This window comes from Lathyrus oleraceus, chromosome 1, assembly GCF_024323335.1.
Source record: "Lathyrus oleraceus cultivar Zhongwan6 chromosome 1, CAAS_Psat_ZW6_1.0, whole genome shotgun sequence".
Lineage (NCBI taxonomy): Eukaryota > Viridiplantae > Streptophyta > Magnoliopsida > Fabales > Fabaceae > Lathyrus > Lathyrus oleraceus.
Genome location: NC_066579.1, coordinates 453,679,923 through 453,699,039, shown reverse-complemented (window position 1 = coordinate 453,699,039; position 19,117 = coordinate 453,679,923). Strand labels below are relative to the sequence as shown.

At 41.9% G+C, this 19,117-nt stretch overlaps 1 protein-coding gene and 1 long non-coding RNA gene across 2 annotated transcripts; both read left to right on the top strand.

The window, feature by feature from the left end:
* The first annotated feature begins 1,418 nt into the window (after positions 1-1,418).
* LOC127083946 (uncharacterized) lies at positions 1,419-7,321 on the top strand. Its single transcript, XM_051024315.1, has 3 exons — positions 1,419-1,940; positions 3,697-3,765; positions 6,305-7,321. The coding sequence occupies exon 3, from the start codon at positions 6,388-6,390 to the stop codon at positions 7,171-7,173; it is 786 nt and encodes a 261-aa protein (XP_050880272.1). The 5' UTR covers positions 1,419-1,940; positions 3,697-3,765; positions 6,305-6,387; the 3' UTR covers positions 7,174-7,321.
* A 7,259-nt stretch (positions 7,322-14,580) lies between these two features.
* On the top strand, positions 14,581-18,910 carry LOC127083958 (uncharacterized). Its single transcript, XR_007788591.1, has 3 exons — positions 14,581-15,104; positions 16,861-16,929; positions 18,279-18,910. It is a non-coding gene; the product is annotated as an uncharacterized LOC127083958 (long non-coding RNA).
* Positions 18,911-19,117: the final 207 nt, after the last annotated feature.

The window sequence follows — 19,117 nt, the reverse complement described above, 5'->3', positions numbered from 1 at the left end:
TTTGAATTTTTCTGCTCAAAGCTTCAAAGTGTTCGAGCAACCCTTGATCCCTTCATCATCTAATCAACATTTGGGAGCATATTGAACCAGAAAACCTCACCTGTGCCGCCTCTCCAAGTTCTGTTTTCTTCAAGAACCTGTAACACCTCAAAATTTGCCCTCCTCTCTTGGGACTAGCATTAACATATTTGCATTTCATTTTAGGGCATTAGGCATTTCATGTTGTATATCATGTGGTTACATTGTGCAAGCCATCTTTCCAAGTCTTGATCAGGAGATGAGGAAGTCAAGTGCAAGCCTAGGGTTTTGACTGATCATGGGCCATCTGAGGATTGGACTGTGAATTAGGGTTTTGTGATTCCCAAGGGTATTGGTCTTCATCTTGATTGAATTGATACATCATCATCATCATGGTTGGATGTCATCAGAAGATTGAAGAAGATTCCTTGAGATTAGGGTTTTGACCACTGGTCAACCCTAATCAGTTGTATTGGGCCAATCAGGGCTGGATCAGGAGATGGGGTTTGTGATGGATATGAGGTTCGTTTGATGGTTATATGGTGATTATTGAGGCTAGGGTTTCACCCTTGAGCCATTTCAGTTGAGGATTGGGGCTCAGATTGATCTATGCATTGCTAGATTCATCCGTCAGATGAAAAGTCAACCGTGGTCAACTGTACATGATCTGATGGATTTGGAGGTGGAAATGAGTTGGATACACTTCATTCATGTTGGAACAAGTGTTATATGACATCTCAAAGCTTAAAAATGAAGAAAATCAAGTCAGGACAAAAACTGCCAAAAATAGAAAGCGACTTGTAATTGAAGTTTCCAAAAATGGAAAGTTTTTGACCTCAAAAACAGAAGTCCAAGGAAGCTTCAAATGAAAAATTGTTCAACATGACAGATGTAGATCTTGTTCTCACCTTTCCAAAAAGTCCAAGAACTTGAAAATCCAATGTGTGGTTTGCAAGATATGGCTCATTGAATTTCAGAAAAGACCGTAATCAGGAGGCCATAACTTCCACACGGTTTGTCCAAATTGCAAGTTCTTTATATGCACAAACTCCATTTGACATGTACTTTGAGGGTGCATCATTGGATTTTCCCAAAAGTGGCCAAGGCAAAAAGTCACTTTTCAACTGGACAGCTGAATTGGACCAGGGGCAAAATTGTCCAAATGTCAAAATAATTGGAATTTTTGAATGGGACTTTTTCCAACACCTCAGGAATGGCATTTAGAATGTGTTTGAATTTTCATTTCATGGCTAAGGCATGAGAATTGGATTTTGGCTTGAAAAGTGAAATGATGAAAATTGGTCATTTTGCACACACATGTGAATTTGAGAAATACACAACCAATGAAGTTGAAACAAGTTGCAATGGTTCACATATGATATTTAGAGTTTGCATGAGCTGTCAACAGGTGTCAATGTGCTGTCATGTGGAAATTCCCATTTTGCCCTCTCTTTGCAATTTACCACTTTCACTTAACATTGCATTTGGTTAATTAAGTGGATTAAGCTTGGATTAGTGCAACCTATATATTCATAATCTCTTGCTAATCATAACAGAATTTCATTTCACCAAAATTCAGATCTGAAAACTCTCCAATTCTCTCACATTTTCTCAAGAACATTCAAGAACACATCACACAAAAACCACAAAAACTCTTCCAATTCTTGATGAAATTCGGAAATTCTTGTTGATCCAATCTTCATTCCACTTCTTCCTCTACTGTTTTGACAAAGCAACTTCCAAATCCTCAAGATTCACAACTGTCCAAAGTATGCTCAACAATGGTGAATTGGAATTTCTCATAATTGGAGCAAATTCGAGCTAGGCTAACACCTCCATTCATCTTCCCTATCATCAAGCTTGGACTGTTTTGAAGAATCACATCCAAATTCATCACGAATCGCAACTGTCATCAAACAAAGGTGTGAATTCGAATCTCACGGTTTTGTAAATTGTTATATGCATTGTGTAGATCGTTCATCGTAGGTTAGCATGAGACTTGCGGTTTATGAAATGATTGAGTGAGTTAAGAGAAATCTCGATTTGAAGTTTTGTGTTCAAACCTTTAATCGTTCGATCCGTCTAGCATAGTAAGATTTAGGTTGATTAGGTTATATATTCATGATCTATGCATCGAGACCTTTCCAACGGTTATTAATTTGTGAGATTTGGTGATGAAATGAGCAAAGTCGAAGCTACCGTTGATGAACACGGTATTGCCGCTCGAAGAAGAAGATGAATTGTTGAATTATGTTTACTGTTTGATCCGTGTTTTCATGTAAATTTTTGAACAACTGGTTTACCGCGGTACTGTTTCGTTAACTACAAGATGCCATTAATAATTCATCCAATTTAATTATATTAATTCAAATAAATCCTTAAAAAATCACTAACACCTTAAAAAATTCATATAAAATCATAAAAAAATCAGAAAAATATAAAAAAAATTGTGTTGACTTTGTCTTTGAGTGTAGGATTTTTTTGACCTATTGGTCAAAGTTGTGCATGGCAAATTTTTGTAGTTGACCTAGGGTTTCCATTGTGTGTCCATTTTTGGTACATGTTTGTAATTTGATCACGAAATGCACATGCCGTTAAATAAATTCTTGAAAATTTTTGTGGTGATTGTAGACAGGCCAATGATTATTTATATGTAAATTTCATGAATTTTTGATACCTGGTTAGAGAGCAGCAAATTCTGGAACTTAGGTGTGACAATTTGTGTCACACCTCTTGATGTCAACTTGTTGAATTTAATTGGATGACCTATGCATGTTGGAATTGGCTGAAATTTTGCATGATGACTTGTTGACATGTTAGGATGCTTGATGAATTTTTGTAGGATTTTTCACTGTATTTTCAATTTAATCTTGATTTTTCATTTCTGGTTGTTGAAATTGCAAGCTCATGTGATACATGTTGGTAGGTTGATTGGGAAATCCTCATATTGTATTGTATGGCCATGAAATTTGATATGCATGAACTAGACACATTGTGTGACCTCCCTGTTTTGGTCTCATCCATTTCTTTTTTGTTTTCAATGAGATATGAATTTTTGAATTGGATGTATGCATTGATGGTGTGAATTGGAGCATGAAATTGTGTCTGTTTTTGTTGATTTTCATTGACATGGTTCCATTTGCCCAATTGAGCTCAAATTTGACATGGTAGACCTTGATTGACCCCTGTTTAGGTGTATTTAATTTGAGATTTTTTTGATGTGTTTTGGCATGGCTTTGAATGCAATACTTCTGTTTGTATATTTGGTGCTTCATTTGAACCAATATGGATTGTTTTGTGCATGAATTGAACTTGATGGATGATATAAACATGAGACCAAGGATGTTTGCTCTTGTTTGATGTTAATTTGATGTTGGATGGTGGATACCTTGCTGTTTTAACTTTTTTCTTGCTTTGGGACCCTAGGCTTGGCCTAGTGGTCTAGTTGCTAACATTTGCTTGATTTTTCAGGATCAAAAAAGCAATGTACATGGAGAATGATACAAGTTGATTTTAATTGATGTTGTGGATGTTTGTACACTAACATAACATTGTTTTGTAGGTGTTGGAGCTTGGGCTTAAGCCTTGAGCTTGCTTTGTGTTGTATTGTTTAAACTGTTTGATTGTTTGCTGTACAATTTGTCTGATTGAATACTGACTGAGTTTGATTGTTTCCAGGTACTTTAGTTGCTCAGTTCCTTGTGAACTATTGCTTTGCTTTGCTTTGCATAAGCAATTTGCATTGAGGTAACTTCTTAAAACTTCATGTAGTCTGGAGACCCGGCTGTTACCGGGCCGGGCAAATTGTCTGAAGTCCTCCTTAAGAGGCAATGATTGTGGTTGTTTATTTTTAAGCCCAAGCAGGTGAAAGCCCTTCAAGTAAGGCAATTGGTGGAAGGTAGGGACAAGCAACCTGTCCCCCACTATTCAGTTGAGTCTTCTCCTTGCTCCCATTACATGGTTGTAGCATTGAGATCAAAAGCCCAAGATCTGTTGTGTCAGAGTCATCGAGTATAGAAGGGTTCCCCTATTCTGGACCCATGCTCATTTGTCAGCTCTCCCTGGTTAGGGATAAGAGCTGTGAGGTCTGATCCTCACTTCATCCTTTCATCTGCTTCACCTTAGCCTCGTAATGGCAAGGTTAAGAGCAAACCCAGCCTGTACAGACGACTCGCTTCGGCGGTCAAACCCCATTGATTGAGCTTCTTGTTTGGTTATAGCGTGTGATATGTGGATATCTGATTGACATGCTTGTTTGAGATGCCTGTTCTCATTTGATGTATGATCTGATTGTATGCTTGTGTGTTAGCTTCTTTCCTGGTTAGGTTAGTTTGCTTATGCAAGTAGGATAGAAAACCAAACTTAGGGTTAACGATGCATGACAACATTAGGCTCGAGTCTCAGCTCCCTAGTCGTGTATCTTTCCCCGGTTTCTGGTTAGCAATTTAGTCCCTTTCAGGGGAACTACATCGCCCTGATCCTCGTTCCAGACGAGGTATGTAGGCAGGTGGTCGTGCGAGACCACTCCGGGCAACCTTTTTCTTTTTTGCGTGTGTTTACCTGTTATCTGATTGTGTTTGGTTCGGATGCCGACGTAAGCCCAGTGATTGGCTGTCGGGCTCCACGTTTGCCGTTTTGAGTGTGTTTTGGTTCGGATGCCGACGTAATTCCATCAATTGGTTGTCGGGCTCCATGTTTGCCACCCTTGCTTGTTTGTGCGTTTTGGTGTTGTTTGGCGTGTGTAAGCCGAACTACAGTGGCTCTGATTCTTGTTCCAGACAAGATATGTAGGCATAAGGTGCGATACCTTATCGAGCCCGTTCCTCTTAACCCCACCTGCGTTCCCCTGTGTCTGTGTGTGATGTTTAGCAACCTTTTCTTTATTCTAGGACGTGGATCCCTAGGAGTACCTAGGACGTGAGGGGTGCTAATACCTTCCCCTTGCGTAACCGACTCCCTTACCCTTTCTCTCTGGTCGCGAGACCATGTCTTTCCAGGTTTCTCTGAGCGTTTCCTTTCCCTATCTTGGGATAAATAACGTTTAGTGGCGGCTCTGTGTGTTTTATTTTTGAGTCTCGCCGGTTGATTTTTCGCAGGATGAGACAGCTGGCGACTCTGCTGGGGACATCTGGATGTAGACCTATGCTGGTCCATCGTCCCTAAGCGAGTCCTTCCTAGCGTTCTAGGATTGGTTTTGGTTGCTTGTATTGTTTATTTATTGCATTTATTATACTAACCATTGTTTATATACTTGCATTAAATACGTGCATGCATCATTACTGTCATGTTGCCATCTTCCTCTGCAGGTGGTTCTGTTACTTTGGGGTGGGTGTTCTGAGTGGGGCTAAAACCCAGGCCCGAGTATACACCTAGGATTAGCGTGGTCTCACGTCGCTCATGTGTCGGTTGGGCATATTGTTGCGACGTGACATACCACAAGTCGGACGAGGTTCATCTGAGAAGTGCTCTTCCAGTGGGGTTCTCCACTTTGGTTGGGTTATCTCTTTTGGGCTGTTGACTCTGATGACCGATCATTTCCCGGATCTTTGGTTTAGACGATCTTAAGGGAGCTACAATGGCACACCCGCAAGGGCAAACCCATTGAGTATCTCCGCCCGATTGTCGAGACTATTATCCGCCTTAGGATGACCTGTTTAGAATTTACCTGTGAGGGGAGGGTGATTGTTCGGATGCATAATCAGATGGTGACTTTTTGAGCTGTGATTCAGAGACATATTTATGAGTCGGATTTATGGTTATTTGTTGTCGTGACGCCGGAGTGCTGTCCGTGATTTATCAGTGGGGATCCGTTTATTTCGGATTCCCCGGGCCGAGATATTTATCAGTGGGGACCCGTTTATTTCGGATTCCCTGGGCCGATTCAGATGGTGATGGTGTGTCTGCTCAGAGACTGGTGATGATGATGATGTATCTGTCTTCCGTTTATTTCGGAACCCGTGGGTCAGATTTGTGGTTACATATTCCTCAGATGGTTATGATCAGTTCAGAGACCAGATTCAGTACAGATGATCAGATGACTTGGAGGATGGCCCAGTGCATTGCATACATCTGCATCATTCTCATTTTGCATTCATCTGCACTCAAACTCACGTCTAGCCATATGGGGAATATTATGGATTGAGAATCTGGTTGAGAGACATCTGAATGTCAGAATGTTATTGGTGAAATATTATCTGTCTCGATGAAACCAGAATCAAAGGACAGAATCTTCCTCGTATGGATAGACGTTGCATTCATGCATATTAACCTGTTTGCTGTTTTGCAGGAATCATTGCTCGTGCTCGCAGAACTGTACCTTTGCACTCGACCCGTCCTCACAGATACTTCACCCGGCACAAATCCAAACTGATGGATCCGTCCAACGCTGACATTCTCGAGCTGAAAGAGAAGATGGGAGAACTGATCAGTGTCATGCAAGAGTTCGCCTTGGGACAGAAAGTAATTGCCGAAAAGGTGGGGAGGATTGAAGACTGGCTGAAGATGGGGAACATGCAAGGAAACGCTTCGTCATCTGGACCGAAGAAATCCTTTGGTAACGACCAGCGCAAGGATGAGGGTGGATCGAGTGCTGTATACGCCCAGAGAGGACACGGTAGGGGTCGTTACTACCAGCACACTGCTGCAGTAACCATCCCTGCTGATAAACAGTCAGTCCGGCAGCAACGTCAGCCACCTCAACAGAGAGCCGGGTACCAGATGAGAGGAAAAGGGGTTGATCGCCATTTTGACAAGCCGCCCGTGACATATGCTGTTCTGTTCAAAAAGCTGATGGATCTTGGGTTGGTTCAGCCAAGGGCGATGGTTCCGATGAGATCAGATCAGAGGCCTCCTGATTACGATGAGAATGCCAAGTGTGAATTTCATTCTGGTACGCAGGGGCATAACATTGAGGGCTGTAGAGCATTCAAGAATGTCGTCCAGGACCTGGTAGACTCCAAAGCTATCAATTTTGCGCCATCACCGAATGTTAATGCTAATCCCATGCCGGTACATGGTCAAGCGACGGTGAGTGCAATTGCTGAAGATGCAGATTACACCTGTGCAGTGGGTGGAGAGACCAACAGTGACTGCGAGCTGGATGGTTGGGTAAAACCGTGTGCACCAGGGCAGCAAATCCTGAACTGGAGGGTTTGAAAGATCTACATTGTTACTCGTCTGGAAGAGTATGATTTCTAGTTTTCAGTTTATCTGCATGAAAGCCATACGTGTTGCCCGACACGTAATGGTTCATTGTAAGGGCCACCTCATGTTTAAATTTGCATTTTTCTGCATCATTAATAAATGGATGTTTTTCAGTCAAAAAGCGGTGTTCCCTGTTTTTCATTTATTTTTACAGTTTAAAAACAAATAAAAATGGCAATGTTTATTTTCATTTTTCCTTTTTGATTTGTCTCGTCCCAAAGTCGAAAAATAATTCTCCGGATCTCGTTGATAACAATTTGGTTACCCCTCATATGACTTCGACAATCCGAGCAATCAGGCTGAAGAAGAAGGCAAAGAAGATTGTGATCTACTGGAATTAACCAGGTTGTTGAGACAAGAGGAGAAGGTGATTCAGCCGCCCGAGGAGCGGGTTGAGATTGTTATTCCACGCACCGCCGAGGTCAGGAAGGAAATAGGAAATTGTGGCCGCTTCAGAGGCAAGTCGAGAGCAGAATGGTAGTCTTGTTGAAAGAGCAGGTGGATACCTTCGCCTGGTCATGTCAGGATATGCCAGGGTCGGGTACCGACGTCATTACGCACAAGCTACCGTGGAAAGGAGACTGTCCTCCAGAGAAGCAGAACGCCAGTGCCTGTATCAGAGAGCCATGGTGACTTTGTTTCATGATGTGATTCAGTATGCTATGACATGATAGCAAAGTCCCAAACAGGAGTGGGGCATCTGGTCAAGATAATTCAAGCTGAGGTTGAATTCAAGTAAATGCACGTTCAGAGTGCGATCCGGTAAGATGTTGGGGTTCAGTGTCAGAGAGGAATCGAGGTTCATCCTGCTTAAAAAAAAAAAAAAAAAAAAAAAAAAAAAAAAAAAAGAGAAACGCCTGAACCGAGAACATAAAGGAGGGGTTCGTGGTTTCATAGATAGATTGAACTACCTGTCATGGTTCACATCTCATCTAACAGCCACGTGCGAACCTATATTCAAGATGTTGAAAAAAAAAAGAAATCAAACGGTCAGGTGAAATAATGATTGCCAAGGGGCATTGAAAAATAAAAGAATGAGTTGCAGGAACCTCTGATTCTGATACCTTCTGTGAAAGGAACAATTGTTAATCTGTACTTAACGGCCTTCGAGGGGTCTACGAGGTGTATTGGGTCAGCATGACGAGTCTTGTCGAAAAGAGCATGCAATTTACCTTAGCAAAAAGTTTACCGACTGTGAAACAATACATTCACTGATCGGGAAACTTGATGTACTTTGGCATAGGCTGCTCGCCGACTGAGACAGTTTATGTTGGTTCATACCACTTTGTGGATTTCCGAGATGGGTCCGATCGGGTATGTGTTTGGGAATCCAGCATCGACCGGATGGGTTGTGAGAAGGCAAAAGAATATTGACTGATCAGTATACTCTCAGAAAGCAATCAAGGGGTGTATTGTCTGATTACATCGCTCAACAACCCATGGTGGGTTATCAACCAATGAAGTTTGAGTTCCCTGATGAGGACATCTCGAGGTGCTCCAATCGAAAGATTGAGAGTGACCGATCCCGGAGGAGGGGCCTGACCCTGAATCCGAACGGATTCTGATGTCTGATGGGGAGGTTAAGGTGAATAAGCTTTTGCTGCCAGGATAGCATTTGAATGCACCGACGGTGTGATTGAGTAGGAAACTGGTATCCTGGGTATCGAATCTCGGTGTGTGCCTACTGGGGCAAAGCCTTTCTAAGCTGGTATATGGGATGGAGGCTGTGTTACCTGTTGAGGTTCAGATTACCTCGTTGAAAGTCCTAATGGACGTGAAGTTGCAAGAGGCTGAATGGGTAAGGACCCGGTATGAAGAGTTGAGCTTGATAGAGGAAAAGAGGCTAGCAGCCATCTGTCATGGGCAGTTGTACCAGCAAAGGATGAAGCGTGCTTTTGACAAGAAAGTACGACCTCGGGTATATCACGTGGGTGATATGGTGCTGAAAAGGATCCTTCCTCCTCAAAACGATCGAATGGGCAAATGGACACCGAATTATGAAGGTCCATTCGTGGTCAAGAAGGTCTTCTCTGGCGGAGCCTTGTTGTTAACGACCATGGATGGCGAAGACTTTCCATCCCCTGTGAATGCGGGCGCAGTTAAAAAATACTTCGTGTAAAGAGACCCGCTGGACGAAAAGAATAAAATAGTCCAGGCAAAAATGGGCATCCCGGCGAACCAAAAACAGAAAGAAAGGTTCGGGCAAAAATTAGGGATAAAAGTGAAAAATGTACACCCGGCAAGTCGAAAACCTGAAAAGGTGACTTGGGCAAGAAAGGGTATCCCGGTGGACTGAAAACCCGAAAGGGCGGTCTAGGCAAAAGAGGGATTGAAACGAACAACTGCGTCTAGCATGATCGTTTGCGCTTCGGTTAAAGCATCATGGATAATACCCGGTAGGGATCAGTCAGAATTGTCTTGTTCAGAAGGCAGGAAGCATGGAGAGTCTGAGGACATATGGGGTGTAACCGAGTTGGAACTCGATGAGATCACGGGTTTCACATTGCCATTAGGATAGATTTTTCCTTTTGTGCGCAATTACCTCTTTTCAGGAATTGCTTCCTTTTGTATTGCTCATTTGAGCCACGCTTTTCCAATCAATAAAATGCATATTCAGTCAAATAATTTTGTTTTTGTTTTCATTACCGCTTTGATTGCAAAAACATCCAGAAATTTTTGATAAAGAATCTTGCATTTTAACACATACAGGTTTCCTTCCAATGCATGTTTATAAGATTGAAAGCTTGAAATCTTATTCGGAAGGTTGAGTGACCCAAGTGTTGAAATCTTGACACGCCTGGGGCACGGTTTTATCTAATGATCTGTTTTGCAGGTACTGTTAGATATTCTTCACTCACTTGCAGGTTGTGATGTGGAAGCTTTGTAACAGATCCCCAGAGAGTTCGCTCAGGAACTAATGAATGAAAGAATGACGAAGACGTTGCGGCGTACGACGATCCTTGATGGTAATCAAGAAGACTCTTCAAAGTCGGAAGACTGGAAAGTTTGTAATTCCCCGCAGAGTTCGATCAGGGACGAGTGTATGAAGAAAGGACGGAGAGACGACGAGACGTCCGACGACCTTTGAAATTAATCAAGAAGACTCTTCGAAGTCGAAAGATTGAAATTTCTGTATAACTCCCAGGAGTACATCTCTCGTCGAGCGCGGAGCGACTTGGAATATAAGATGATGGAGCAGAAAAGGTCCAGACGAGTCTGGGAATTCTCAAAAGTGGAAAGCGGATACGAGTAGTAGAGGTGGATATCGTGGTTCGACGAGTCGACGGGTGTTCTGTGCCAACTTTTCTCATTTCCCAGCTAGTCCCCCAAGCAGAGTTTAGGGAGCCAACTTCCCAGCAGATTCCAGATCTGTGCTTCCCCAGCCGAGTCAGTATGGTTATACCCGGCAGGGTTACATTGATGTTTCCTCAGCAGCCAGGCCAGGAGGTTGCTTCTCCCCGAGTGGAGCGGGTTTCAAAGAAATATATCTCCAGCAGTTCCCCGAGTGGAGCGGGTTTTTTCAATGACATATCTCTCCAACAGTGTTCATTCTACCAGTGGATTGAACGAGTTTCCGTAGCAGGCGAATATCTGCATCCCCAGCCGAGGGTATCCTACATGTGGATTGATTGGGTCCTCCCCAGCGGAGTAGTTGTCGTTCCCCTAGCAGGGTCTGGATGGTATTCCCCCAGCAGGTTGAAGATTGCTCATTTCCCCAGCGGGAGTATCTGTGAGGGTTCCCAAAGCAGAGTTGGGATCTATATCCCCAGCAAGTCAAAGACTGTGGTCTTCCCACAGAGTGCAGTGAAGGATCTGTATCCCCAGCATGTCCTCGAGAGGGTGGGGTGCAAAGGAGGTATTCCCCAGCATGTCCTCGAGAGGGTTGGGTGCAAAGGATCTGTATCCCCAGCAAGGGTTGTCTATTTCCTAGCAGCAGTGCTATCCCCGGCAGGGTGGAAATCGGAGCAGTGGCGAGTTCCTCAGCGGAGAGTCTCGTTTTCCCCAGAAAATTCCCTTGAGGGGGATATTTTTATGCATTCATCATGTAGAATAAGCATTGCATATTGCATAGAAAAATAAATAATCGCGTAGCATTTCCATAATTGTGGAGCATTACGCAGAAAAATCAATCATGCATCATTGCAAGCATAGGCTAGTCTCAAGCCGTGGTTACCGTTTGAGATATGGTTCTGCCAGTGGGTGAAGATGCAACTCGAGCCGTGATTACCGTTTGAGGAGTGGTTTCACTGGTTGGAAGATCAACATCAGCATTGCAAGCATCAGTTACTCGGGCCGTGGTTACCGCTTGAGAGTTGTTGTACCCCAGTAGTGCGATACTGGAGGAGCTTTTCCGTCGGACAGAGATGGAAATGTGACGCGATCAGCGCGATTCAAGCCGTGGTTACCGCTTGGGATTTGGTTTTGCCGGATAGTGAAGACGATACTCCGAGGAGTTCAGCAGCGGGATTTTGGAGCAGCAGTATTTCCCAGTCATCAGCAAGTGTCTGGTCGAGCTTGATTGGTGTCCTGTAAAACATCATCATTTGATGTTCAGTAAACGTCGAGTTATTTCCCAGTCATTGTTTAATGTCTGGTCGATCATTGTGTGATGCCTGTCAACATCATTGTTTGATGTCTTGTCAACATCCTTGTTTGATGTCTTGTCAACATCCTTGTTTGATGTCCTGTCAACATCATTGTTTGATGTCCCGTCAACATCCTTGTTTGATGTCCTGTCAACATCATTGTTTGATGTCCTGTCAACATCATTGTTTGATGTCCTGTCAACATCATTGTTTGATGTCCCGTCAACATCCTTGTTTGATGTCCTGTCAACATCATTGTTTGATGTCCTGTCAACATCATTGTTTGATGTCCTGTCAACATCCTTGTTTGATGTCCTGTCAACATCATTGTTTGATGTCATGTCAACATCATTGTTCGATGTCCTGTAAACATCATTGTTCGATGTCCTGTCAACATCATTGTTCGATGTCCAGTAAACGTCGAGTTTTCTCCCAGTCATCAGTCAGTGTCTGGTTGAAAGTGTTACTCTGAGGAGTGTGGTACCATGACGTCAGATCAGCAGTGTTCCCCAGTAGTGCGATATTGGAGGAAATGTTTCCGTCGGACAGAGATGGAAATGATATCGGAGGACGTTACGCGAGCAGCGCGATTCCGGGGTTCAAATGGAGAAAAGGAGATGTTGCGACATTTTTTGGAGATCGGGGTTCAATCAGAGAAGAGTATATGCTGAGGCATTTTCTGGGGTTCAAATGGAGATGGAGTTGAAGATTTTATCCAGGATGAGGTCCGCAGGATTGTCTTCTGTTCATGTGTCACCTTAGACTCTGGTTGAGGCCAATGGAGGTCGTTATAGGTGTCTTCTGAGGAAGAGATACACAGGCTACCTTCCTTTGTGAAGGTTTACCCTCTGACATGTCGCCCTCAGAGTGGTTTGGTGTTATTTCCGACATTGCCAGCGGAATTATCACAGGAGATAGGAGATACTGAGGTATTTTCTGGGGTTCAAATGGAGAAAAGAAATGCTGAGGCATGTTCTGGGGTTCAAATGGAGAAAGGAAATGCTGAGGCATGTTCCGGGGTTCAAACGGAGAAAGGGAGATGTTGCGACATTTTCTGGAGAACGGGGTTCATTCTGGTGATCGAGAGTTATCGTCAGGCGACTGGGGTTCAAATTGGAGATCGGGGTTCATTATGTTGGCAAAAAGGAGTGCTGAGGCATTTTCCGGGGTTCAAATGCAGAGATCTGAGGATCGTTTGCGCAGAGAAAATTTTCGGGGTTCAAGAAAAGCAAAAGAAAAAGAGAGGATGATAATCCCGAGTGGATGTGTGGTGTTCACACCATGGTTATCCCTGTGTTACCATTTATTTTGGTATCCAGGTCGACAAGTTCAGAGTTTGTTTCTTCGCCGATGCTGACAGGCGTTGTTGATTATTATCCCATCAGGGTGCAAATTGTTCGTCTGTTCTTGGTATTCAATCACTCTTCATCCTGATCATCCGAAAGCCGAGGCTATTTCGTATCGACAGGTTCACAGTGGATTGAATAGGGGCAGCTGTAACACCTCAAAATTTGCCCTCCTCTCTTGGGACTAGCATTAACATATTTGCATTTCATTTTAGGGCATTAGGCATTTCATGTTGTATATCATGTGGTTACATTGTGCAAGCCATCTTTCCAAGTCTTGATCAGGAGATGAGGAAGTCAAGTGCAAGCCTAGGGTTTTGACTGATCATGGGCCATCTGAGGATTGGACTGTGAATTAGGATTTTGTGATTCCCAAGGGTATTGGTCTTCATCTTGATTGAATTGATACATCATCATCATCATGGTTGGATGTCATCAGAAGATTGAAGAAGATTCCTTGAGATTAGGGTTTTGACCACTGGTCAACCCTAATCAGTTGTATTGGGCCAATCAGGGCTGGATCAGGAGATGGGGTTTGTGATGGATATGAGGTTCGTTTGATGGTTATATGGTGATTATTGAGGCTAGGGTTTCACCCTTGAGCCATTTCAGTTGAGGATTGGGGCTCAGATTGATCTATGCATTGCCAGATTCATCCGTCAGATGAAAAGTCAACCGTGGTCAACTGTACATGATCTGATGGATTTGGAGGTGGAAATGAGTTGGATACACTTCATTCATGTTGGAACAAGTGTTATATGACATCTCAAAGCTTAAAAATGAAGAAAATCAAGTCAGGACAAAAACTGCCAAAAATAGAAAGCGACTTGTAACTGAAGTTTCCAAAAATGGAAAGTTTTTGACCTCAAAAACAGAAGTCCAAGGAAGCTTCAAATGAAAAATTGTTCAACATGACAGATGTAGATCTTGTTCTCACCTTTCCAAAAAGTCCAAGAACTTGAAAATCCAATGTGTGGTTTGCAAGATATGGCTCATTGAATTTCAGAAAAGACCGTAATCAGGAGGCCATAACTTCCACACGGTTTGTCCAAATTGCAAGTTCTTTATATGCACAAACTCCATTTGACATGTACTTTGAGGGTGCATCATTGGATTTTCCCAAAAGTGGCCAAGGCAAAAAGTCACTTTTCAACTGGACAGCTGAATTGGACCAGGGGCAAAATTGTCCAAATGTCAAAATAATTGGAATTTTTGAATGGGACTTTTTCCAACACCTCAGGAATGGCATTTAGAATGTGTTTGAATTTTCATTTCATGGATAAGGCATGAGAATTGGATTTTGGCTTGAAAAGTGAAATGATGAAAATTGGTCATTTTGCACACACATGTGAATTTGAGAAATACACAACCAATGAAGTTGAAACAAGTTGCAATGGTTCACATATGATATTTAGAGTTTGCATGAGCTGTCAACAGGTGTCAATGTGCTGTCATGTGGAAATTCCCATTTTGCCCTCTCTTTGCAATTTACCACTTTCACTTAACATTGCATTTGGTTAATTAAGTGGATTAAGCTTGGATTAGTGCAACCTATATATTCATAATCTCTTGCTAATCATAACAGAATTTCATTTCACCAAAATTCAGATCTGAAAACTCTCCAATTCTCTCACATTTTCTCAAGAACATTCAAGAACACATCACACAAAAACCACAAAAACTCTTCCAATTCTTGATGAAATTCGGAAATTCTTGTTGATCCAATCTTCATTCCACTTCTTCCTCTACTGTTTTGACAAAGCAACTTCCAAATCCTCAAGATTCACAACTGTCCAAAGTATGCTCAACAATGGTGAATTGGAATTTCTCATAATTGGAGCAAATTCGAGCTAGGCTAACACCTCCATTCATCTTCCCTATCATCAAGCTTGGACTGTTTTGAAGAATCACATCCAAATTCATCACGAATCGCAACTGTCATCAAACAAAGGTGCGAATTCGAATCTCACGGTTTTGTAAATTGTTATATGTATTGTGTAGATCGTTCATCGTAGGTTAGCATGAGACTTGCGGTTTATGAAATGATTGAGTGAGTTAAGAGAAATCTCGATTTGAAGTTTTGTGTTCAAACCTTTAATCGTTCGATCCGTCTAGCATAGTAAGATTTAGGTTGATTAGGTTATATATTCATGATCTATGCATCGAGACCTTTCCAACGGTTATTAATTTGTGAGATTTGGTGATGAAATGAGCAAAGTCGAAGCTACCGTTGATGAACACGGTATTGCCGCTCGAAGAAGAAGATGAATTGTTGAATTATGTTTACTGTTTGATCCGTGTTTTCATGTAAATTTTTGAACAACTGGTTTACCGCGGTACTGTTTCGTTAACTACAAGATGCCATTAATAATTCATCCAATTTAATTATATTAATTCAAATAAATCCTTAAAAAATCACTAACACCTTAAAAAATTCATATAAAATCATAAAAAAATCAGAAAAATATAAAAAAAATTGTGTTGACTTTGTCTTTGAGTGTAGGATTTTTTTGACCTATTGGTCAAAGTTGTGCATGGCAAATTTTTGTAGTTGACCTAGGGTTTCCATTGTGTGTCCATTTTTGGTACATGTTTGTAATTTGATCACGAAATGCACATGCCGTTAAATAAATTCTTGAAAATTTTTGTGGTGATTGTAGACAGGCCAATGATTATTTATATGTAAATTTCATGAATTTTTGATACCTGGTTAGAGAGCAGCAAATTCTGGAACTTAGGTGTGACAATTTGTGTCACACCTCTTGATGTCAACTTGTTGAATTTAATTGGATGACCTATGCATGTTGGAATTGGCTGAAATTTTGCATGATGACTTGTTGACATGTTAGGATGCTTGATGAATTTTTGTAGGATTTTTCACTGTATTTTCAATTTAATCTTGATTTTTCATTTCTGGTTGTTGAAATTGCAAGCTCATGTGATACATGTTGGTAGGTTGATTGGGAAATCCTCATATTGTATTGTATGGCCATGAAATTTGATATGCATGAACTAGACACATTGTGTGACCTCCCTGTTTTGGTCTCATCCATTTCTTTTTTGTTTTCAATGAGATATGAATTTTTGAATTGGATGTATGCATTGATGGTGTGAATTGGAGCATGAAATTGTGTCTGTTTTTGTTGATTTTCATTGACATGGTTCCATTTGCCCAATTGAGCTCAAATTTGACATGGTAGACCTTGATTGACCCCTGTTTAGGTGTATTTAATTTGAGATTTTTTTGATGTGTTTTGGCATGGCTTTGAATGCAATACTTCTGTTTGTATATTTGGTGCTTCATTTGAACCAATATGGATTGTTTTGTGCATGAATTGAACTTGATGGATGATATAAACATGAGACCAAGGATGTTTGCTCTTGTTTGATGTTAATTTGATGTTGGATGGTGGATACCTTGCTGTTTTAACTTTTTTCTTGCTTTGGGACCCTAGGCTTGGCCTAGTGGTCTAGTTGCTAACATTTGCTTGATTTTTCAGGATCAAAAAAGCAATGTACATGGAGAATGATACAAGTTGATTTTAATTGATGTTGTGGATGTTTGTACACTAACATAACATTGTTTTGTAGGTGTTGGAGCTTGGGCTTAAGCCTTGAGCTTGCTTTGTGTTGTATTGTTTAAACTGTTTGATTGTTTGCTGTACAATTTGTCTGATTGAATACTGACTGAGTTTGATTGTTTCCAGGTACTTTAGTTGCTCAGTTCCTTGTGAACTATTGCTTTGCTTTGCTTTGCATAAGCAATTTGCATTGAGGTAACTTCTTAAAACTTCATGTAGTCTGGAGACCCGGCTGTTACCGGGCCGGGCAAATTGTCTGAAGTCCTCCTTAAGAGGCAATGATTGTGGTTGTTTATTTTTAAGCCCAAGCAGGTGAAAGCCCTTCAAGTAAGGCAATTGGTGGAAGGTAGGGACAAGCAACCTGTCCCCCACTATTCAGTTGAGTCTTCTCCTTGCTCCCATTACATGGTTGTAGCATTGAGATCAAAAGCCCAAGATCTGTTGTGTCAGAGTCATCGAGTATAGAAGGGTTCCCCTATTCTGGACCCATGCTCATTTGTCAGCTCTCCCTGGTTAGGGATAAGAGCTGTGAGGTCTGATCCTCACTTCATCCTTTCATCTGCTTCACCTTAGCCTCGTAATGGCAAGGTTAAGAGCAAACCCAGCCTGTACAGACGACTCGCTTCGGCGGTCAAACCCCATTGATTGAGCTTCTTGTTTGGTTATAGCGTGTGATATGTGGATATCTGATTGACATGCTTGTTTGAGATGCCTGTTCTCATTTGATGTATGATCTGATTGTATGCTTGTGTGTTAGCTTCTTTCCTGGTTAGGTTAGTTTGCTTATGCAAGTAGGATAGAAAACCAAACTTAGGGTTAACGATGCATGACAACATTAGGCTCGAGTCTCAGCTCCCTAGTCGTGTATCTTTCCCCGGTTTCTGGTTAGCAATTTAGTCCCTTTCAGGGGAACTACATCGCCCTGATCCTCGTTCCAGACGAGGTATGTAGGCAGGTGGTCGTGCGAGACCACTCCGGGCAACCTTTTTCTTTTTTGCGTGTGTTTACCTGTTATCTGATTGTGTTTGGTTCGGATGCCGACGTAAGCCCAGTGATTGGCTGTCGGGCTCCACGTTTGCCGTTTTGAGTGTGTTTTGGTTCGGATGCCGACGTAATTCCATCAATTGGTTGTCGGGCTCCATGTTTGCCACCCTTGCTTGTTTGTGCGTTTTGGTGTTGTTTGGCGTGTGTAAGCCGAACTACAGTGGCTCTGATTCTTGTTCCAGACAAGATATGTAGGCATAAGGTGCGATACCTTATCGAGCCCGTTCCTCTTAACCCCACATGCGTTCCCCTGTGTGTGTGTGTGATGTTTAGCAACCTTTTCTTTATTCTAGGACGTGGATCCCTAGGAGTACCTAGGACGTGAGGGGTGCTAATACCTTCCCCTTGCGTAACCGACTCCCTTACCCTTTCTCTCTGGTCGCGAGACCATGTCTTTCCAGGTTTCTCTGAGCGTTTCCTTTCCCTATCTTGGGATAAATAACGTTTAGTGGCGGCTCTGTGTGTTTTATTTTTGAGTCTCGCCGGTTGATTTTTCGCAGGATGAGACAGAACCAACAATGGCCATTCGAGCTGTGAAGGCTTCCAAGTACCATTAAGCTTACTCACCTCAAGTTTTCATCATTTCAAGGCATTGTGAACTCCTGTTTCGAGCTGCATCCATCAGAACAACATTGTTTCAATTTTTCTTCAAAACCAAGTAAAGTTTTGAATTCCTTCTTTCTCTAAATTATGCTATGTTTATGAAAGGTCTTTTGATGCTGATTCTAAGGAACTATGCCTTGCTTGAAATGGTTGTGTTATGATGGAGAAATCTGGATTTCATTTCTTGTACTCAAATGTATTTTTGCTCGGTTTGCCATGCTTGCAGTGATTTAATGAAATTTGATGTTATATTTGTGATGCTTGATGTATGCTGATGCTTTTGATATGCTTACATTTAAATCCTGGGCATTTTGAATTTTCGAGTTGCATGAAGGTGATGAAGATCATGCTGTTTTGAAAACCCTATTATTTTTTCCCAGAAAACCCAGCTTCATATATGCGTGTGTGTTGGTTGTTTTTGCTGCATGATATCACCTCATCAATGCCCTGTTGTGTGAGTTTTTTCTTTTGGAAATTTGTTGTTGGATGATGAACATGAATATGCCCTGCTGTTCATGAACTCTTTGAATCCGCCCAGAAATCTGCTTGACCAATGTTTGGTTTACTGTTTATTTGGTTGCTGTATGAACACTACTATCTAACTGCCATGCTGCTTGTATGATGGTGTTTGATTTTGTTTTGATGTTGGTAATAACATGATGCTGCCTTGCCATTTCAAAAACCCTAAGTCTTCAAAACCCTAGCATGCTCTGAAACACGAATTTCAATTGGCTGT

What these genes read in the sequence shown, in the direction of transcription:
- LOC127083946 (XM_051024315.1), top strand. Translation starts at nt 6,388, where the DNA reads ATGGATCCGTCCAACGCTGACATTCTCGAGCTGAAAGAGAAGATGGGA.